General features: G+C 45.7%; 1 protein-coding gene across 1 annotated transcript in view; it reads left to right on the top strand.

Moving 5' to 3' along the window:
• Positions 1 to 14,141, top strand: part of LOC126108750 (ankyrin-3-like) — a 67,211-nt gene extending 53,070 nt beyond the window's left edge. The window contains exon 6 of the mRNA XM_049914094.1: positions 13,479 to 14,141. Coding sequence (XP_049770051.1) covers positions 13,479 to 13,965 — 487 coding nt within the window. The 3' untranslated portion in view covers positions 13,966 to 14,141. The remainder of the gene's footprint in view (positions 1 to 13,478) is intronic.
• Positions 14,142 to 14,504: the final 363 nt, after the last annotated feature.

The raw sequence follows: 14,504 nt of genomic DNA, 5'->3' as shown, positions 1-14,504 counted from the left end.
ACCCGTGAATCAGGGGGAAGAGACACTCAAAAATCATCGTGTACAGGACAGTGGCGAAGTTGATTTTGATGGCGGCACTGGAAAGCATCGGGAACTTAAAGAAGATACATGCAAGCGCCAAGTTGACGGACCATCCCATCCTTGTCGCCAACTGTTGGGTCTTGCCCACTCGCCTCGTATAGGTTGCCGAAGGGATGCTACCATCTCGAATTTCTATACAATAATTCAAGTTAATAATTTTAATGGTTTCACTTCGTTAAAGCAGATTAACAATGCATAATGTTAATGTACAAAGGTGTCGCAAACGATGAGCGACATGCAATATAAGTCAGAGTCTTGTGCAACATGCAGTGTTCAGGCAAGTCTGTCACAAAGTTTGTGGATCACAAATATCAGTTCTCGTAGCACTCTCTGCTATGCCATGCTAATTCTGTCCACAAATGTCCAGGCGAGCCTGTCAGGAGCGGCGCTTATATTCACTTCTTGCAGGTATGGTGCGGCCCTAATCAGTGCACCATTGGCCCATGTCGTTTCACTGCGTTCTCTGGTATTCCGTTCTTTGTCTTCGTTCTGGAGCTCGTGGTTACGCCAGAACCGTCACTACCACTTGACAGTGGATCACTGGAAACGTATGTTCTAGTAGGATGAATCATGTTCTTTTGGTTACATTATGCAGATGGCCATGTCCAGACATGCCATCGTCCAGGGGGACAGTTACACAAAAGATGCACAGGTCCATATATGCTGAACAGCGAAAGCCGGACTATGTGGTGTGTGCAATCATCTGGGCTTATTTGACATCTGTCACCGATGCCACCATGACAGCTGAGGATTACCTATACACTAATGCAGATAACCTGTACATTTTCATGCTTTATGTCTTCCTCAACGACGATGGCCCTGTCACGAAGACAGGATTGTGGTACAGTGACTGGAGCAGAATGATATTGAACTCGTCTTGTCTCGTCCACATAATTTGCATCGTGTGAACCTGATGGAACACATCTAGCACGCTATCAGACGGCACCTCCACACCTACAAAGCAGTAGTCCATAATTTTCGAGAGCTCAGTGCTGTGTAAGTGTAGAGATAACACACACATAAATTTAATCAGAATTATGCACAGGAAGGCTAAATAAGGGTGACAGTCATACTGAATCTGATTCTTTGGCCTTTGCTGTGGCTGGGTGGCGCCTGTGGAGAGAGCCTCTGATCAGAGTGCATGGCATCAGGGCGCACGACCTGCAATAAAGTGCACCAAGTCATCTGTTGTTGGTGACTGGCGCCAGCAATCTCTAAGAAGGGCAGGGTAAACTACAATGTTGACAGATATGATCCTGAATTGTTCCCCTCCGTAGTTACACCATGGGAGGAACAAAGGTGTATGGAAAAGAGAGAACCTTGTTCGCCAAGGTATTTAGTCTGCAGCAGAATAGATGGGCACTGCTTTCTGGCTATAAAGCCTCTATTTTCTTTATCAAGAACCTGGAGGACGAGTTTGACGAAGTGGCTGTATTGTCGAAAATGAGAAATGTGGCAGTCCTAAATTAGACAGTATCGTCAGCATTGCTCTCCTGTGACCTGCTCAGTCATATTCCTCTTTCTGTCATCCCCCATCAACATGGTCCCCCACAACATGGTCGAGGGGATTATTTTCCACCAGGACCTTCTCTTGCAATCTGACGACAAGCACCTCACAAATTTAGAGAAGTGGGGTGTTCACTTCATTCGGGATATCTATACGGGACTGAAAACCAATAGGGTTGCTACTGGTGCCTACATCTTGTCCTTTGAGGTAGGTTCATTTCCCAAAAAATCAAGGTGTTTTATATATACACTCCTGGAAATGGAAAAAGGAACACATTGACACCGGTGTGTCAGACCCACCATACTTGCTCCGGACACTGCGAGAGGGCTGTACAAGCAATGATCACACGCACGGCACAGCGGACACACCAGGAACCGCGGTGTTGGCCGTCGAATGGCGCTAGCTGCGCAGCATTTGTGCACCGCCGCCGTCAGTGTCAGCCAGTTTGCCGTGGCATACGGAGCTCCATCGCAGTCTTTAACACTGGTAGCATGCCGCGACAACGTGGACGTGAACCGTATGTGCAGTTGACGGACTTTGAGCGAGGGCGTATAGTGGGCATGCGGGAGGCCGGGTGGACGTACCGCCGAATTGCTCAACACGTGGGGCGTGAGGTCTCCACAGTACATCGATGTTGTCGCCAGTGGTCGGCGGAAGGTGCACGTGCCCGTCGACCTGGGACCGGACCGCAGCGACGCACGGATGCACGCCAAGACCGTAGGATCCTACACAGTGCCGTAGGGGACCGCACCGCCACTTCCCAGCAAATTAGAGACACTGTTGCTCCTGGGGTATCGGCGAGGACCATTCGCAACCGTCTCCATGAAGCTGGGCTACGGTCCCGCACACCGTTAGGCCGTCTTCCGCTCACGCCCCAACATCGTGCAGCCCGCCTCCAGTGGTGTCGCGACAGGCGTGAATGGAGGGACGAATGGAGACGTGTCGTCTTCAGCGATGAGAGTCGCTTCTGCCTTGGTGCCAATGATGGTCGTATGCGTGTTTGGCGCCGTGCAGGTGAGCGCCACAATCAGGACTGCATACGACCGAGGCACACAGGGCCAACACCCGGCATCATGGTGTGGGGAGCGATCTCCTACACTGGCCGTACACCACTGGTGATCGTCGAGGGGACACTGAATAGTGCACGGTACATCCAAACCGTCATCGAACCCATCGTTCTACCATTCCTAGACCGGCAAGGGAACTTGCTGTTCCAACAGGACAATGCACGTCCGCATGTATCCCGTGCCACCCAACGTGCTCTAGAAGGTGTAAGTCAATTACCATGGCCAGCAAGATCTCCGGATCTGTCCCCCATTGAGCATGTTTGGGACTGGATGAAGCGTCGTCTCACGCGGTCTGCACGTCCAGCACGAACGCTGGTCCAACTGAGGCGCCAGGTGGAAATGGCATGGCAAGCCGTTCCACAGGACTACATCCAGCATCTCTACGATCGTCTCCATGGGAGAATAGCAGCCTGCATTGCTGCGAAAGGTGGATATACACTGTACTAGTGCCGACATTGTGCATGCTCTGTTGCCTGTGTCTGTGTGCTTGTGGTTCTGTCAGTGTGATCATGTGATGTATCTGACCCCAGGAATGTGTCAATAAAGTTTCCCCTTCCTGGGACAATGAATTCACGGTGTTCTTATTTCAATTTCCAGGAGTGTAGATGTGATGTAAAGCCATACGTCCCACCCCCTATATGGTGCTTTAACTGCTGGTAATTTGGGCATATGTTTTCCCACAGCAATTCCAGCACCACATGTTGAGACTTGCGAACCGTTGCAACATTCTCCTTTCAAGGCAACAATTTCTACCTGTAATGAAATGGCAAACATTTTCATGGCAAGAAAACACTCTCATAACCAACTAACTGTGTAAAACACGTAAGCACGTCGAGTAAAAGCCTTAAAAGGTACTGAATTGAAAAAACACACAACAGTTCTTGCTGGCTATATACAATATAAAATAATCCACTATGGCATACATTAACAACCTTGCTTGATTATAGCCATATATACATAAACACAAATTTACGTAAGGTAGAGCTTCCAGATGAGCAGGAATTCCTTATGCAATTGACACGTTCTGACTACGAAGAAAAAGGAATTTTTTCTTCTTTCTTAGAGTACCTTTTACATGTGAGTCTAGTAATACCAGTTATGGTAGGCGAGAGAATGGATCAGGTCTTAGTGTCTTGCATTTTAAACAGTACAGCCATTGGTGCCTTAGACTTTCACAGACATAGCAGAGGCTGACAGTCGAATAAACCCGTAGGTGGCCGGCCGCGGTGGCCGAGCGGTTCTAGCCGCTTCAGTCTGGAACCGCGCGACTGCTACAGTCGCAGGTTTGAATCCTGCCTCGGGCATGGATGTGTGATGTCCTTACGTTAGTTAGGTTTAAGTAGTTATATGTTCTAGGGGACTGATGACCTCAGATGTTAAGTCTCATAGTGCTCAGAGCCATTTGAACCAAACCCGTAGGTAAGCTGGGAGAGGAAAGAAGCAATCCGAACCACAGATTTACTCTGACTCGCCCCCTGCCCCCTTTCGTCCTCAAAAGGGGACAAACGGACCACCCTACCACCTTCCCGCAGGTGGGAAGACGAGAATGAATGGCGGGAAACCCCCAAAATATACGGTTGATATAATTAACAAGAATAAGTAAATTGAATTCAATTAAACTTCATAAAATCTGCAACAATCAGTACTCAACTTCTGGTGCGTTACGACTCCCAGGCTGAACCAACGCAACACCTCTGCCGAGCCGCCCGCTGCCAGCCATTTCAACGGACGCAGGAATGCGCGCCTATTTTCAGAACCTCCTCGCCGGTCGACAGCATACGGCCGAACTGCCAATTAGGCCCCTCGCGACCCACGCTCAGGAAGATTCCTTTCGCGACGAGCAGTTAACGCCGCGTACCATGGAGCCGCTGCTCGAGTCGCTTACGCTGGTGCCGCGATCTGCGCGCTGTCCCTCTGGCACCAGCAGAGAAGTCGCTTCTTCATGCTGCAACTGCAAACACTCCACAAGAGCCCATACAGACACATCATAAATCCACGCGAATAGCCCACTTTTCCCCTTTCCCTCTAGAGGGAGACACCGAAGCCTTCAATTGCGACAACAGCACCCCCGCCAGAGAAAAGAGGGTGACTACTTCACGCTACGTGCTGTGGCGCGCTTTTCAAAGCTGACCTTACTATGGTTCACCAGTGGTCCCAACACCACCAGTCCCTAGCAGTTCCAGGTTGAGGACGAGGTGGAGATAGTAGAATCCCTCAAGGTCCTAGATCTTGCTGACGCTTCAGACGCGTCCTGGATACCAGCACTCATGGTGACACTGAGGCATAAATTGTCTCCTTGATCCCTTCATGCATTCCCAAATGACTGACTACCTATTGCTCCAGTGGAACTGCGGCGGTTTTTTGTCCCACCTCGCTGAATTATGACAACTTTTAAGCATTACATTTGCGTTTTGCATTGCTTTTCAGGAAACGTGGTTTCCTGTAATGTGGACCCCAGCCCTTTGTGCCTGACATGGGTACTACAAAAAATGTACTGACTGTGACAGACTGCAAGGTGGAGTCTGCATCTATGTCCATGTCTGTAGCGAATCTATGCCCCTTGAAACATTTTTGGGAGCTGTGAGGACAATGCAGGAAATTACCCTCAGCAGTATATACGTCCCTCCAGACGATGAAGTTTTGCACCATGTATTAGCGGCCCTAATTTCTCAAGTCCCACCCCCACCCCCACTTTTCCTACTTCTGGGTGATTTTAATGCCCCTAACTTTGTTTGGGGTGGAACAGAGATTGCTGCTGTGGTAAGGTTTTCAATGATCTACTAACTCACCTCAGTTTTTGCCTTCTCATTACAGGTGCCCCCATTCACTTTATTGTGACATATGACACATACTGAGCCGTTGATCCCTTGGTTTGCAGTCCTCGTCTGCTCCTTTATATCCACTGGAGATCTCACGACGACCTGTGTGGTAGTGACCACTTTCCACTCTTTCTGTCCCTACTCCAGCATCACCTGTACACTTGCCCATATGGGCTCTTACCAAGGCTGAATGGGATGCTTTCAAGTGCACTACAACTGTTGAATCTCCTTTGTATAGGACCACCATTACTACCGTTGTTGCCCAAGCCGAATCTTGAATCTCTAGTTCCTCAGGTTGCCCCAGTGGAAGTCAGTGCCTTGGTGGTCACTCAAAATCGCTGTGGCCATTAGAGACTGTAGGTGGGCCCTTCAACATCATAAGCACCATGGATTTCTAGAGCACGTCATTGCCTTCAAACAGCATCATGTCCAGGTATGTCAGCTCATTGAATGATGGTAGTATTGGGGACGATACAACTCCACCATTGGCACAAGAACCTCTCCTTCCCAGGTCTGGACCAAGCTCAGATGCCTTTACAGATATGGGACTCCTGCAGGTATACATGGAATTTCGAGATGGAGCTGTATATGCCGATCCACTCATAATTGGAGAATGTCTCATGGATCATTATCTTCGCACCTCAGCATCTGAGAATTAAACAGTGGTGAAACGACAATTCCTATCTCTCGCTTCACACCAATCCGAGCCATATAGTACTCCCTTCAGTGGGTGGGAATTGCTCAGTGCCCTTGCCAATTCTCCTGACTCAACCCCTGGGGCAGACCAAATCAATTCCCAAAAGCTTAAAAGTCTGTCAGTGGATTATCAGTGCCACTTCCTTGTCATCATCAACTGAATCTTGAGCGATGGCGACTCCCCATCGCAGTGCCAGGAAAGTATGATCATCCCAGTGCTAAAGCCTGGTAAGAACCTGCTAGATTTGGACTGTTATCGTCCTATCAGCCTCACCAACGTTCTGTGCAAGCTGCTTGAATGTATGGTGAGTTGGCCGTGGTGTTGGCTCCTCAAGTCTCAGCGTCTTCAGGCTCCAGGGCGGTTTCTGGCGAGTTCGCTCCACCACTGACAACTTACTCTACCCGGAGACTGCCATCTGAATGGTCTTTTCCCCGCGTCAGCACCTCATTTCCGCCTTTTTAGGTCTGACGAAAGCGTACAATATCACTTGGCGACACCACATCCTCTCTACTCTGCATGAGTGGTGTCTTTGTGGCTCGCTCCCAATTTTTATACGCATTTCAAAGCTCGAGCTGGTGCCTCACACTGGTCGCCTCACATCCAAGAGAATGGAGTCCGACACAGCTCTGTCCTGAGCGTTCCAGTCTTATTAATCATCGTTAATGGTCCTCAATATCTCCCCACCTATATGTTGATGATTTTTGTATTTCCCTTTGCTCCTCTTCTGTTGGTGTGGCTGAACGTCGACTGCTGGAAGTCATACAAAAGGTGCAGCAGTGGGTCCTCACTCACAGGTTTCAGTTTTCAGCTGCCAAGACTTGTGTCATGCCCTTCTGTTTTTGTTGTACTGCCATCTCCATCTGGAACTTTACCTTGATGACCAACTACTTAATGTAGTGGAGACATTCTGCTTTTTGGGACTGGTCTTTGATACTTGGCTTCCTCATCTTCGTCAGCTTAAGGAAATGTGCTGGCAGCATGTTAATGTTATTCAATGCCTGCACCACAACGAATGGGGTGCTGATCGCCCTACACTGCTGCAGCTGTGCAAAGCACTTTGCAGTCCCTTCTTTTCTATGGATGCCTGGTGTGTGGTACTGCATTGCCATCAGCATTCCAGCTGCTGGACTCTATACACCACTGTGCGACAGGAGCTTCCCAAACCAGCGTCCTTGTAAAAGCTGGTGTTCCTCCATTGCAAATTAGGTGACAGCAGTTGCTTGCGAATTATACTGCCCATATTCATTATTCGCCTTACCATTCAAATTATGATCTCCTTTCCCTAATATGGCTATCCATCCCTGACAACAGCAGCACAGATTGGGGATGCCAATTACGGTTTGTGTTTGCTTCTTACTGATCTCGACACTTTCCTTCTATCACTTTTCTATGTGTTCACTTCGTGGTCCATACCACAGCCACTGATTCGTCTGGACCTATCGCAAAGCCCAAAAGGCTCAGTTCCACCTGTGGCCTCCACTGGCAGTTTTTCTCTGTTCTTGGTGAGTTCCAGGACTCAGAAACCGTCTACACCGATGGCTCAATGGCTCTTGTTGGCTTCGCTTATGCTCACGTTGGACATGCTGAACAGAGCTCCTAGCTGGTTTGCTTCAGTGTTTTCACTGCACAGTTGGTAGCTACCTCTCGCACTCTTCAGCATATCCATTTCTGCACAGGTGAGTCCTTCGTCATCTCTAGTGACTCTTTAAGTAGCATACAAGCTCTCAATCAGTGCTTCCATCACCACCCTTTGCTGTTAACTATCCAGCAGTCTCTTTTTGTACCCTCGGCGACAGCGGACATTCAGTGACCTACATTAGGACCCCAGGACATGCTGGGATCCTGGGCAGTGAACTTGCTGGCAAGCTGACCAAACATGCTACCAGTAAACCAACTCTGGAGATCTTCCCACTGGAGACTGATCTCCAGTTGGTCTTATGCTGTTAAGTTTTCAGGATCTGGGATGCTGAATGACACACGGTCAGTACACCAAATAAACTATGTGTTGTCAAGGAGAATACGAATCTGTGATAATCATCCTTGCAAGCCACTCGCAGGGAGCCTGTTGTCCTTTGCTAACCCCACATCAGCCGCACCTGGCTGACTCATAGACACCTCCTCCGTCGCTAGGACGTACCTCAGTGTTGCTGTAGGTCCCACTTGACTGTCGTCCTCATCTCACTGGACTGTCCTAGTTTAGCTGCTCTGCAGTGGACTTTTAACCTTCCCATCACACTGTTAATGGTGTTGGGAGACAATGTCTTAACGGTTGACATCGTTTTACGCTTTATTTGTGAGGGGATTTCTTATCACACAATCTAATGGTGAGCATCTGGCTTTTTCTACCTTCATTTTAACTCATCCTCACTCTTTCTTTGTTGCTTTTTAGCCTTAGTGTTCGTATTTTCCCTGTCCAAGTTCGTCTAGCCTTGTCTTTAAGGCTGGAGGTTTTAGTGTGTTGCAGGGTGGCTTGCTCATCCTTTATTCCTGTTGTGATCACCCAGTCCTGGCCATCTGCTATATTATTCTGATACCATCCACTGTTTTTCCTTTTAGTTTACGTTTTCCCCTTTTGTTAGCCTTTTTTGTTTTCTTCTTCAGTGTTTCTCCGAGTCAGTCTTTCGCCTTTTACTTTCCCGAAATCGTTTTGGTAATGTTTTTAACCCGAGAGCTGTTTGAATGTTGGGAAAGGGACGGATGACAGCGTAGTTTGATCCCTTTACTCCCCACACCAACCAACCAACTACAACTGCTTCTCATAAAGAATCGAGCTCAATGCAGTTTTCGTAGTACTATAGCTAGGAACATGTCAGATCTATTGCCAGAATGTACAGATATATTTTATATCAGACCTCATCTTGTAAATCACAACCAGCGAAAATGATAGTTGGGTTTGACAATGCATATGACCGAGTGAAAAACAATTTTTAATATGACTGTGAGCGAAATGCGATTTAACGGATGAGTGACTAACATGATATACAGTGCTATAATTAACGAGGCATCCACAGTCATCGTTAGTCAGCATCTTATGACACCACTATACGTAGGAACCCAGATTAGTATGGGATGGCTGCTTCCAGCAACATCACATGCTACTGATTTTAAATCACATCTCGTAATATGACAAGGACTTCAGGTTTCCAAGATGAACAAGATATGTAAGGAAAATGCTCATAAATCAGTTTGCAGTTCAACAGGAACTAAAATTTGCAGAAAACTGCACACGTTTGAACAGCAAGACCAGTAATTGACTACGAAACAGTTCCAGCTCAAAAAGCTAGCCTAAATATCATCTCCATAAATGTAACTGACGAGAGGATGCTTGCGGATCTTACGTATTTTCCCACAATTTACAATACGGTCTGAGTTAGTTAGGAACATAATCGTATGTCAGTGCTTGAAAGGGTAGACGGCTGTGACACAAAAATTACTTGTAAGATACAAGTGGTAACTTTCATGAAGACTTATACCCTTGGTAACAGTATTTAGCAGTAGTATTTCCACTGTTCACAACATTTCCAAACAGAACACAGGCAGTGGTGTATTCCTTCATGTGTAATGACAGCAGCTTCAAGACCATCTTTAGTGACACAATGCTACAGGACATGCAGATGTTGGATCTCAAGTCATGGAACTGAACGTAACGAAAGACAAGAAATTACTGCTATGTCCAAATACATTCTCATTCCGTATGAAGCATCTAGCAGATACACTTCGATCAATGTAGATCTAATAAATCACAAGCTAGAGTCTGTTTCCGAGTATTAGTTGGACACAGTTTTTTTTCAGGGAATAATCTAAATAATCCCTTGCTGGCCACAAAACTCTGAGCCAGCAGACAGGAGGTAATTTGTGATAATGTTCCCATCACAGATAAATTATACAGTTTCCTATTCCTCCAAGTTTACTTTGCCTGTAAATCTGAATAGTAGACAAACGATGAATGGAGCTGCATGGTGGAAAAAACATGTTCACCAACAGAGCAACTTACAAACACACGGAATTCAAGTGCATTCCTAAACCGAAATATACTGATCATCAATGCACTAAATCACTATTTTAAAGAAAAGAAATCCTATTAACTGTCTCTCAAAGTGAAAGATTAAAAAAATCTGTTAAAGTGTCTGTTGATGTTAAGCAGGAAATCTAACTTGCGGTCGTGATGTGAAACAAAATTTAAAATGTCACTAATGTTCATTACATTACTTTGCAAGTTCAACTTCTTTCTTAGTGCATTAAATTAATTTCACTTCAATTATTGCTTATGGCACATACTGTCTCTCAAATGGTTCAAATGGCTCTGAGCACTATGGGACTTAACTTGTAAGGTCATCAGTCCCCTAGAACTTAGAACTATTTAAACCTATCCAACCTAAGGACATCACACATATCCATGCCTGTGGCAGGATTCGAACCTGCGACCGTAGCGGTCGCACGGTTCCAGACTGTAGCGCCTAGAACCGCTCGGCCACCCCGGCCGGGTGCCTCTCAAAACTACTTACTATAACTGAATTATATTTTTATAGTAGGTTTGTGTTCCTGCCACTTTCATGAGGTGATACATTATTTTTCATCACTGGAGAGGAAAAATTGTGTGCCAAAATTATAAATGAAAAACACTGTTTTGAGAATCATTCAGCTAAAAGTCCGTTAAGTATAACAAATTTTTTATAAAGTCATTCATACATTTCAGAGTGAATCATAAGTTACCCCATTTCCTGTTAGTATTCTACATACAGTAATCCTTATGCAGAGAGCAAACTTTTAATTTATGGGGGCACAGTCAGTCCTATGGTTTGAGATCCTACATCTGCATGTCCTGTAGCATTGAGATACTAAAGGCAGTCTTGAAGATTCTGTCATTACATAGAAAGTGACACACCACTGGCTGTGTTCTGTTAGGAAATTTTTTGGGCAGTGGAAGGACTGCTGCTAAATACTGAAAGAATTGGGAGTGACTCATTATTACTAACAAAGTTGATATGTATGTAATATTTGTCAAAAATATGAGAGAAAATGCTAGGAAAGTTATGACGTGTAGTTTTCATTTTCATGCATGCGATTTTGGGCATGGTTTGCAGGTCTCCACCATATCCATTGTACATCAGTGCTAGAAACACCACTCAACAAATGGCCTGCTACACCACACCCCATCAGAGATCACTCGAGTATAGGAGGTGGCTGTCATCGGTTCACAGCTGAGGCACGCCCGTGCTGGGTGGTACCACTACCAGCCCCAATAACCACACATATGAAAGGCAAAGACTCATCGCTCTGTAGAAGTTGTGTGTGGCTGCTTTAGCAGCAGATTTAGAGTACAGACTAGCAGATCATTTTTTAACAGCGAAAAACTTTGTGGCACAGAAGCCCACATAGGAATGATCTAAATGAATATTGACTTGCAGCATCTTGTCCACCCAGAAAATCTGTTGGATTGGAGGAGAGGGGATCATACACTGGGTGTACTCATGAGGCAACGAGCTGTAATTAAAGTGGGGATTCCATAAAATAATCAGTAGTAATGAGAAACCGTAGTAGATTAAGTGTCTTAAATCGTCACTGATTCTGGTCAGGTTATAAATGATTACCATTAAAGTACCAGTAATGATAGATTATCGCCTGTTTGTGAAGCAGCTTCCACAGCTCTGTATTAAATTGCCCAAACAGCTCAGAGTCTGGCTCTCATCTGTAGGAGTTTTTTGAATCTGGAGATGTGACTTTGACGTCTGTCAGTGATCTGTGCATTTAAAAACTAAGTAGCACTACTTCAAACATTCAGTGTCACACCGTGGGTACACCTTCACCAGACTACACACACACACACACACACACACACACACACACACACACACACACACACACACACAAAACATACACATACAAAACACACATACACACACTCAAACATGTGTGCGAGGCAAACACAAATACACTGCCTTCACCAGCACCATACCAAGTTAAACACTGTGGGAGTCAAAAGGGCTTCAGAGCTGTTGGTTCCTGTACTGTCATTCAGGATTCACGTCTGTTTCTCTCTATATAGAAAAGGACCATTATTATCTCATGCAGTTATCAGAACTATAAAATGAGTTTTGAATATGTCAGCTGTATGATTTTCAATAGAATCAGCATCATTTGCCAACCTGTCTGCAAAAATATTTCTAGAAAAAGGAATTATGTATTTTATCGATCAGCGGATATTGGATTCATTATTTTAATACGTCATTTACCAGAATAATGGAAATAATTACTTCTTAATTAACTTTACTTCCAAAAAATGTTACTCAATTCTTCTCCTGAGCACATGCCGCACAGTGCGTTCTATCAGCATGTAGGTATTTTCGTTTAGACCCGTCCTAGCGAGATTGTCGTATGTAAATTACATACTGCAGCACTTTCCAGGAAACAAGATTTACTTTCCAACGGTTGTCATACCGAGACAAGTACATTAAACTTTAATTTACTCTCATGATCTCGCTGTCGCCTTAAGGCGCATCACAGCCAGAGGAATGTAAGACGAAAGTTTCTCTCTCTCTCTCTTTCTCTCTCTCTCTCTCTCTGTCTCTCTCTCTCTCTCTCTCTCTCTCTCTCTCTATGTGTATGTTTCTGTGTGTGTGTGTGTGTGTGTGTGTGTGTGTGTATGTGTGTGTTTGTTTGTTTGTTTGTGTTAGTTCTTCTGTGTATGTGCATCTGTCAATGAGTGTGATTGTGTGTAGGGGTAGAGGAGCCCAGTTTGGTATCATTGCTGTACCCGAAACGTACCTACTAAATGGTTTCCTGGTTAACAGTAGCTTTCTCTGTTTGACGAGGTTGTGTCAAGACACTTGTAGATAATTGGACTTACTTTTGTTCCTGTAATAACAGAAACTTCTCTTTAAATATCAGGAGACGTCATTAGCATTATTTGTCACATTTGCAAGTGTCAGAGAGGAGTGCTGCGCACAGAGACGTAGTAATGGCTGAACGCAGTGGAAGGCAACAACTTCTACAACGACAGAATTCTAAGGTCAAAAAACTAACGATCACGAATTAAAGTGACAAAATGTGATAACTTTGTATCTTGAGAGTTGGAGTGTAGGAATTTTTTGTGGAGAGTGCATGGAGAATTTGAGAGGATGACGCAACTGTGCATCTGTACGTTAATATAAAACGACTTTCTCAGTGTTCTGTATCACAGAAGAGAGATTTATCAGTTGTCAGAGAGATGAGTTTTAGAATTGGTTACAGTTGTACCACTCTGATACGTTTCTTCATCAGAAGTGTGTGTTTGAAGAAAAGTACGAGAATTTCTGTGTTTTGTGTAGGACCCTCTCGGCAGCGGAGAAAGGCAGGAGGCTGATCAAGGCAGCTAGCGATGGGGCAGTGCAAGAGCTGCAGATGCTGTTGGCAGCTGGGGCTGGTGTGGGTGCGACGGATGGGAACAAGAATACTGCACTGCACTGGGCAGCCTGGCAGGGTCACGTGGAAGCGGCGAGCTGTCTGGTGGGGGCTGGCGCGGGGGTGGACGCCGAGAACTGGGTCCAGAACACGCCGCTCCACTGGGCTGCGTGGGGCGGCCGGCCGGCCGTGGTGCGGCTGCTGGCGGCGGCCTCCGCAGACCCCAATGCCAGGAACGTGGACGGGGACACGCCGCTGCACTTTGCGGCAGAGCACGGCCGCACGGAGGAGGCGATTGCACTACTCGATGCAGGGGCTGACAGCACGGCCAGGAATGACAAGGGGAAAACCCCAGTGGACCGCGCCAGGCAGTTCAACCACCAACACTGGATAGACAGGATAAGACGACACTAGCAGTACAATACACACCTCTGAAGTAAAAACAACGCTAGTCTACCAAAATCACAACAGTAGCGACAATGTGAGATTCATATAGACTAATGTGTGTAGCAAGAAGCGAGTTTCCTTCCATGAAAACTCAACAATAATCGAAACGTATATCATTAATAATAAACATATTTTTAACTAAATTCATTATTGTAAAGTTATTTGTAAGAATGTGCTATTACAAATAACACCATATTCCAGTGTGGCAGTAAGGCGCTGTACGGTTGCGGTAAGTTGTTGGACCACAGTAACAATAAATCTTTAATTTAATCAAGAACAATTCATTTATTGAGCCAACTGTGCAGTTTGTAAACACTGCCAGTGCAGGTCGCCCAAGTATGACTTTAAATAAACAGTTATGATGGAACTCCAAAGACAATTGTCTGAACAGATTGCACATTGTATTGAGCAGAAACATCAGTCATCCCCAAGGAAACCCCAGAGGCTTATTCTGTGCCTCAGAATACTGTAATACAGTATCACAGTAGCTGTGGAAAAAATAACAA

This window comes from Schistocerca cancellata, chromosome 11 (genome assembly GCF_023864275.1).
Source record: "Schistocerca cancellata isolate TAMUIC-IGC-003103 chromosome 11, iqSchCanc2.1, whole genome shotgun sequence".
Lineage (NCBI taxonomy): Eukaryota > Metazoa > Arthropoda > Insecta > Orthoptera > Acrididae > Schistocerca > Schistocerca cancellata.
The sequence above is the reverse complement of the archived record's forward strand: the minus strand, read 5'-3'. Positions and strand labels throughout refer to the sequence as shown.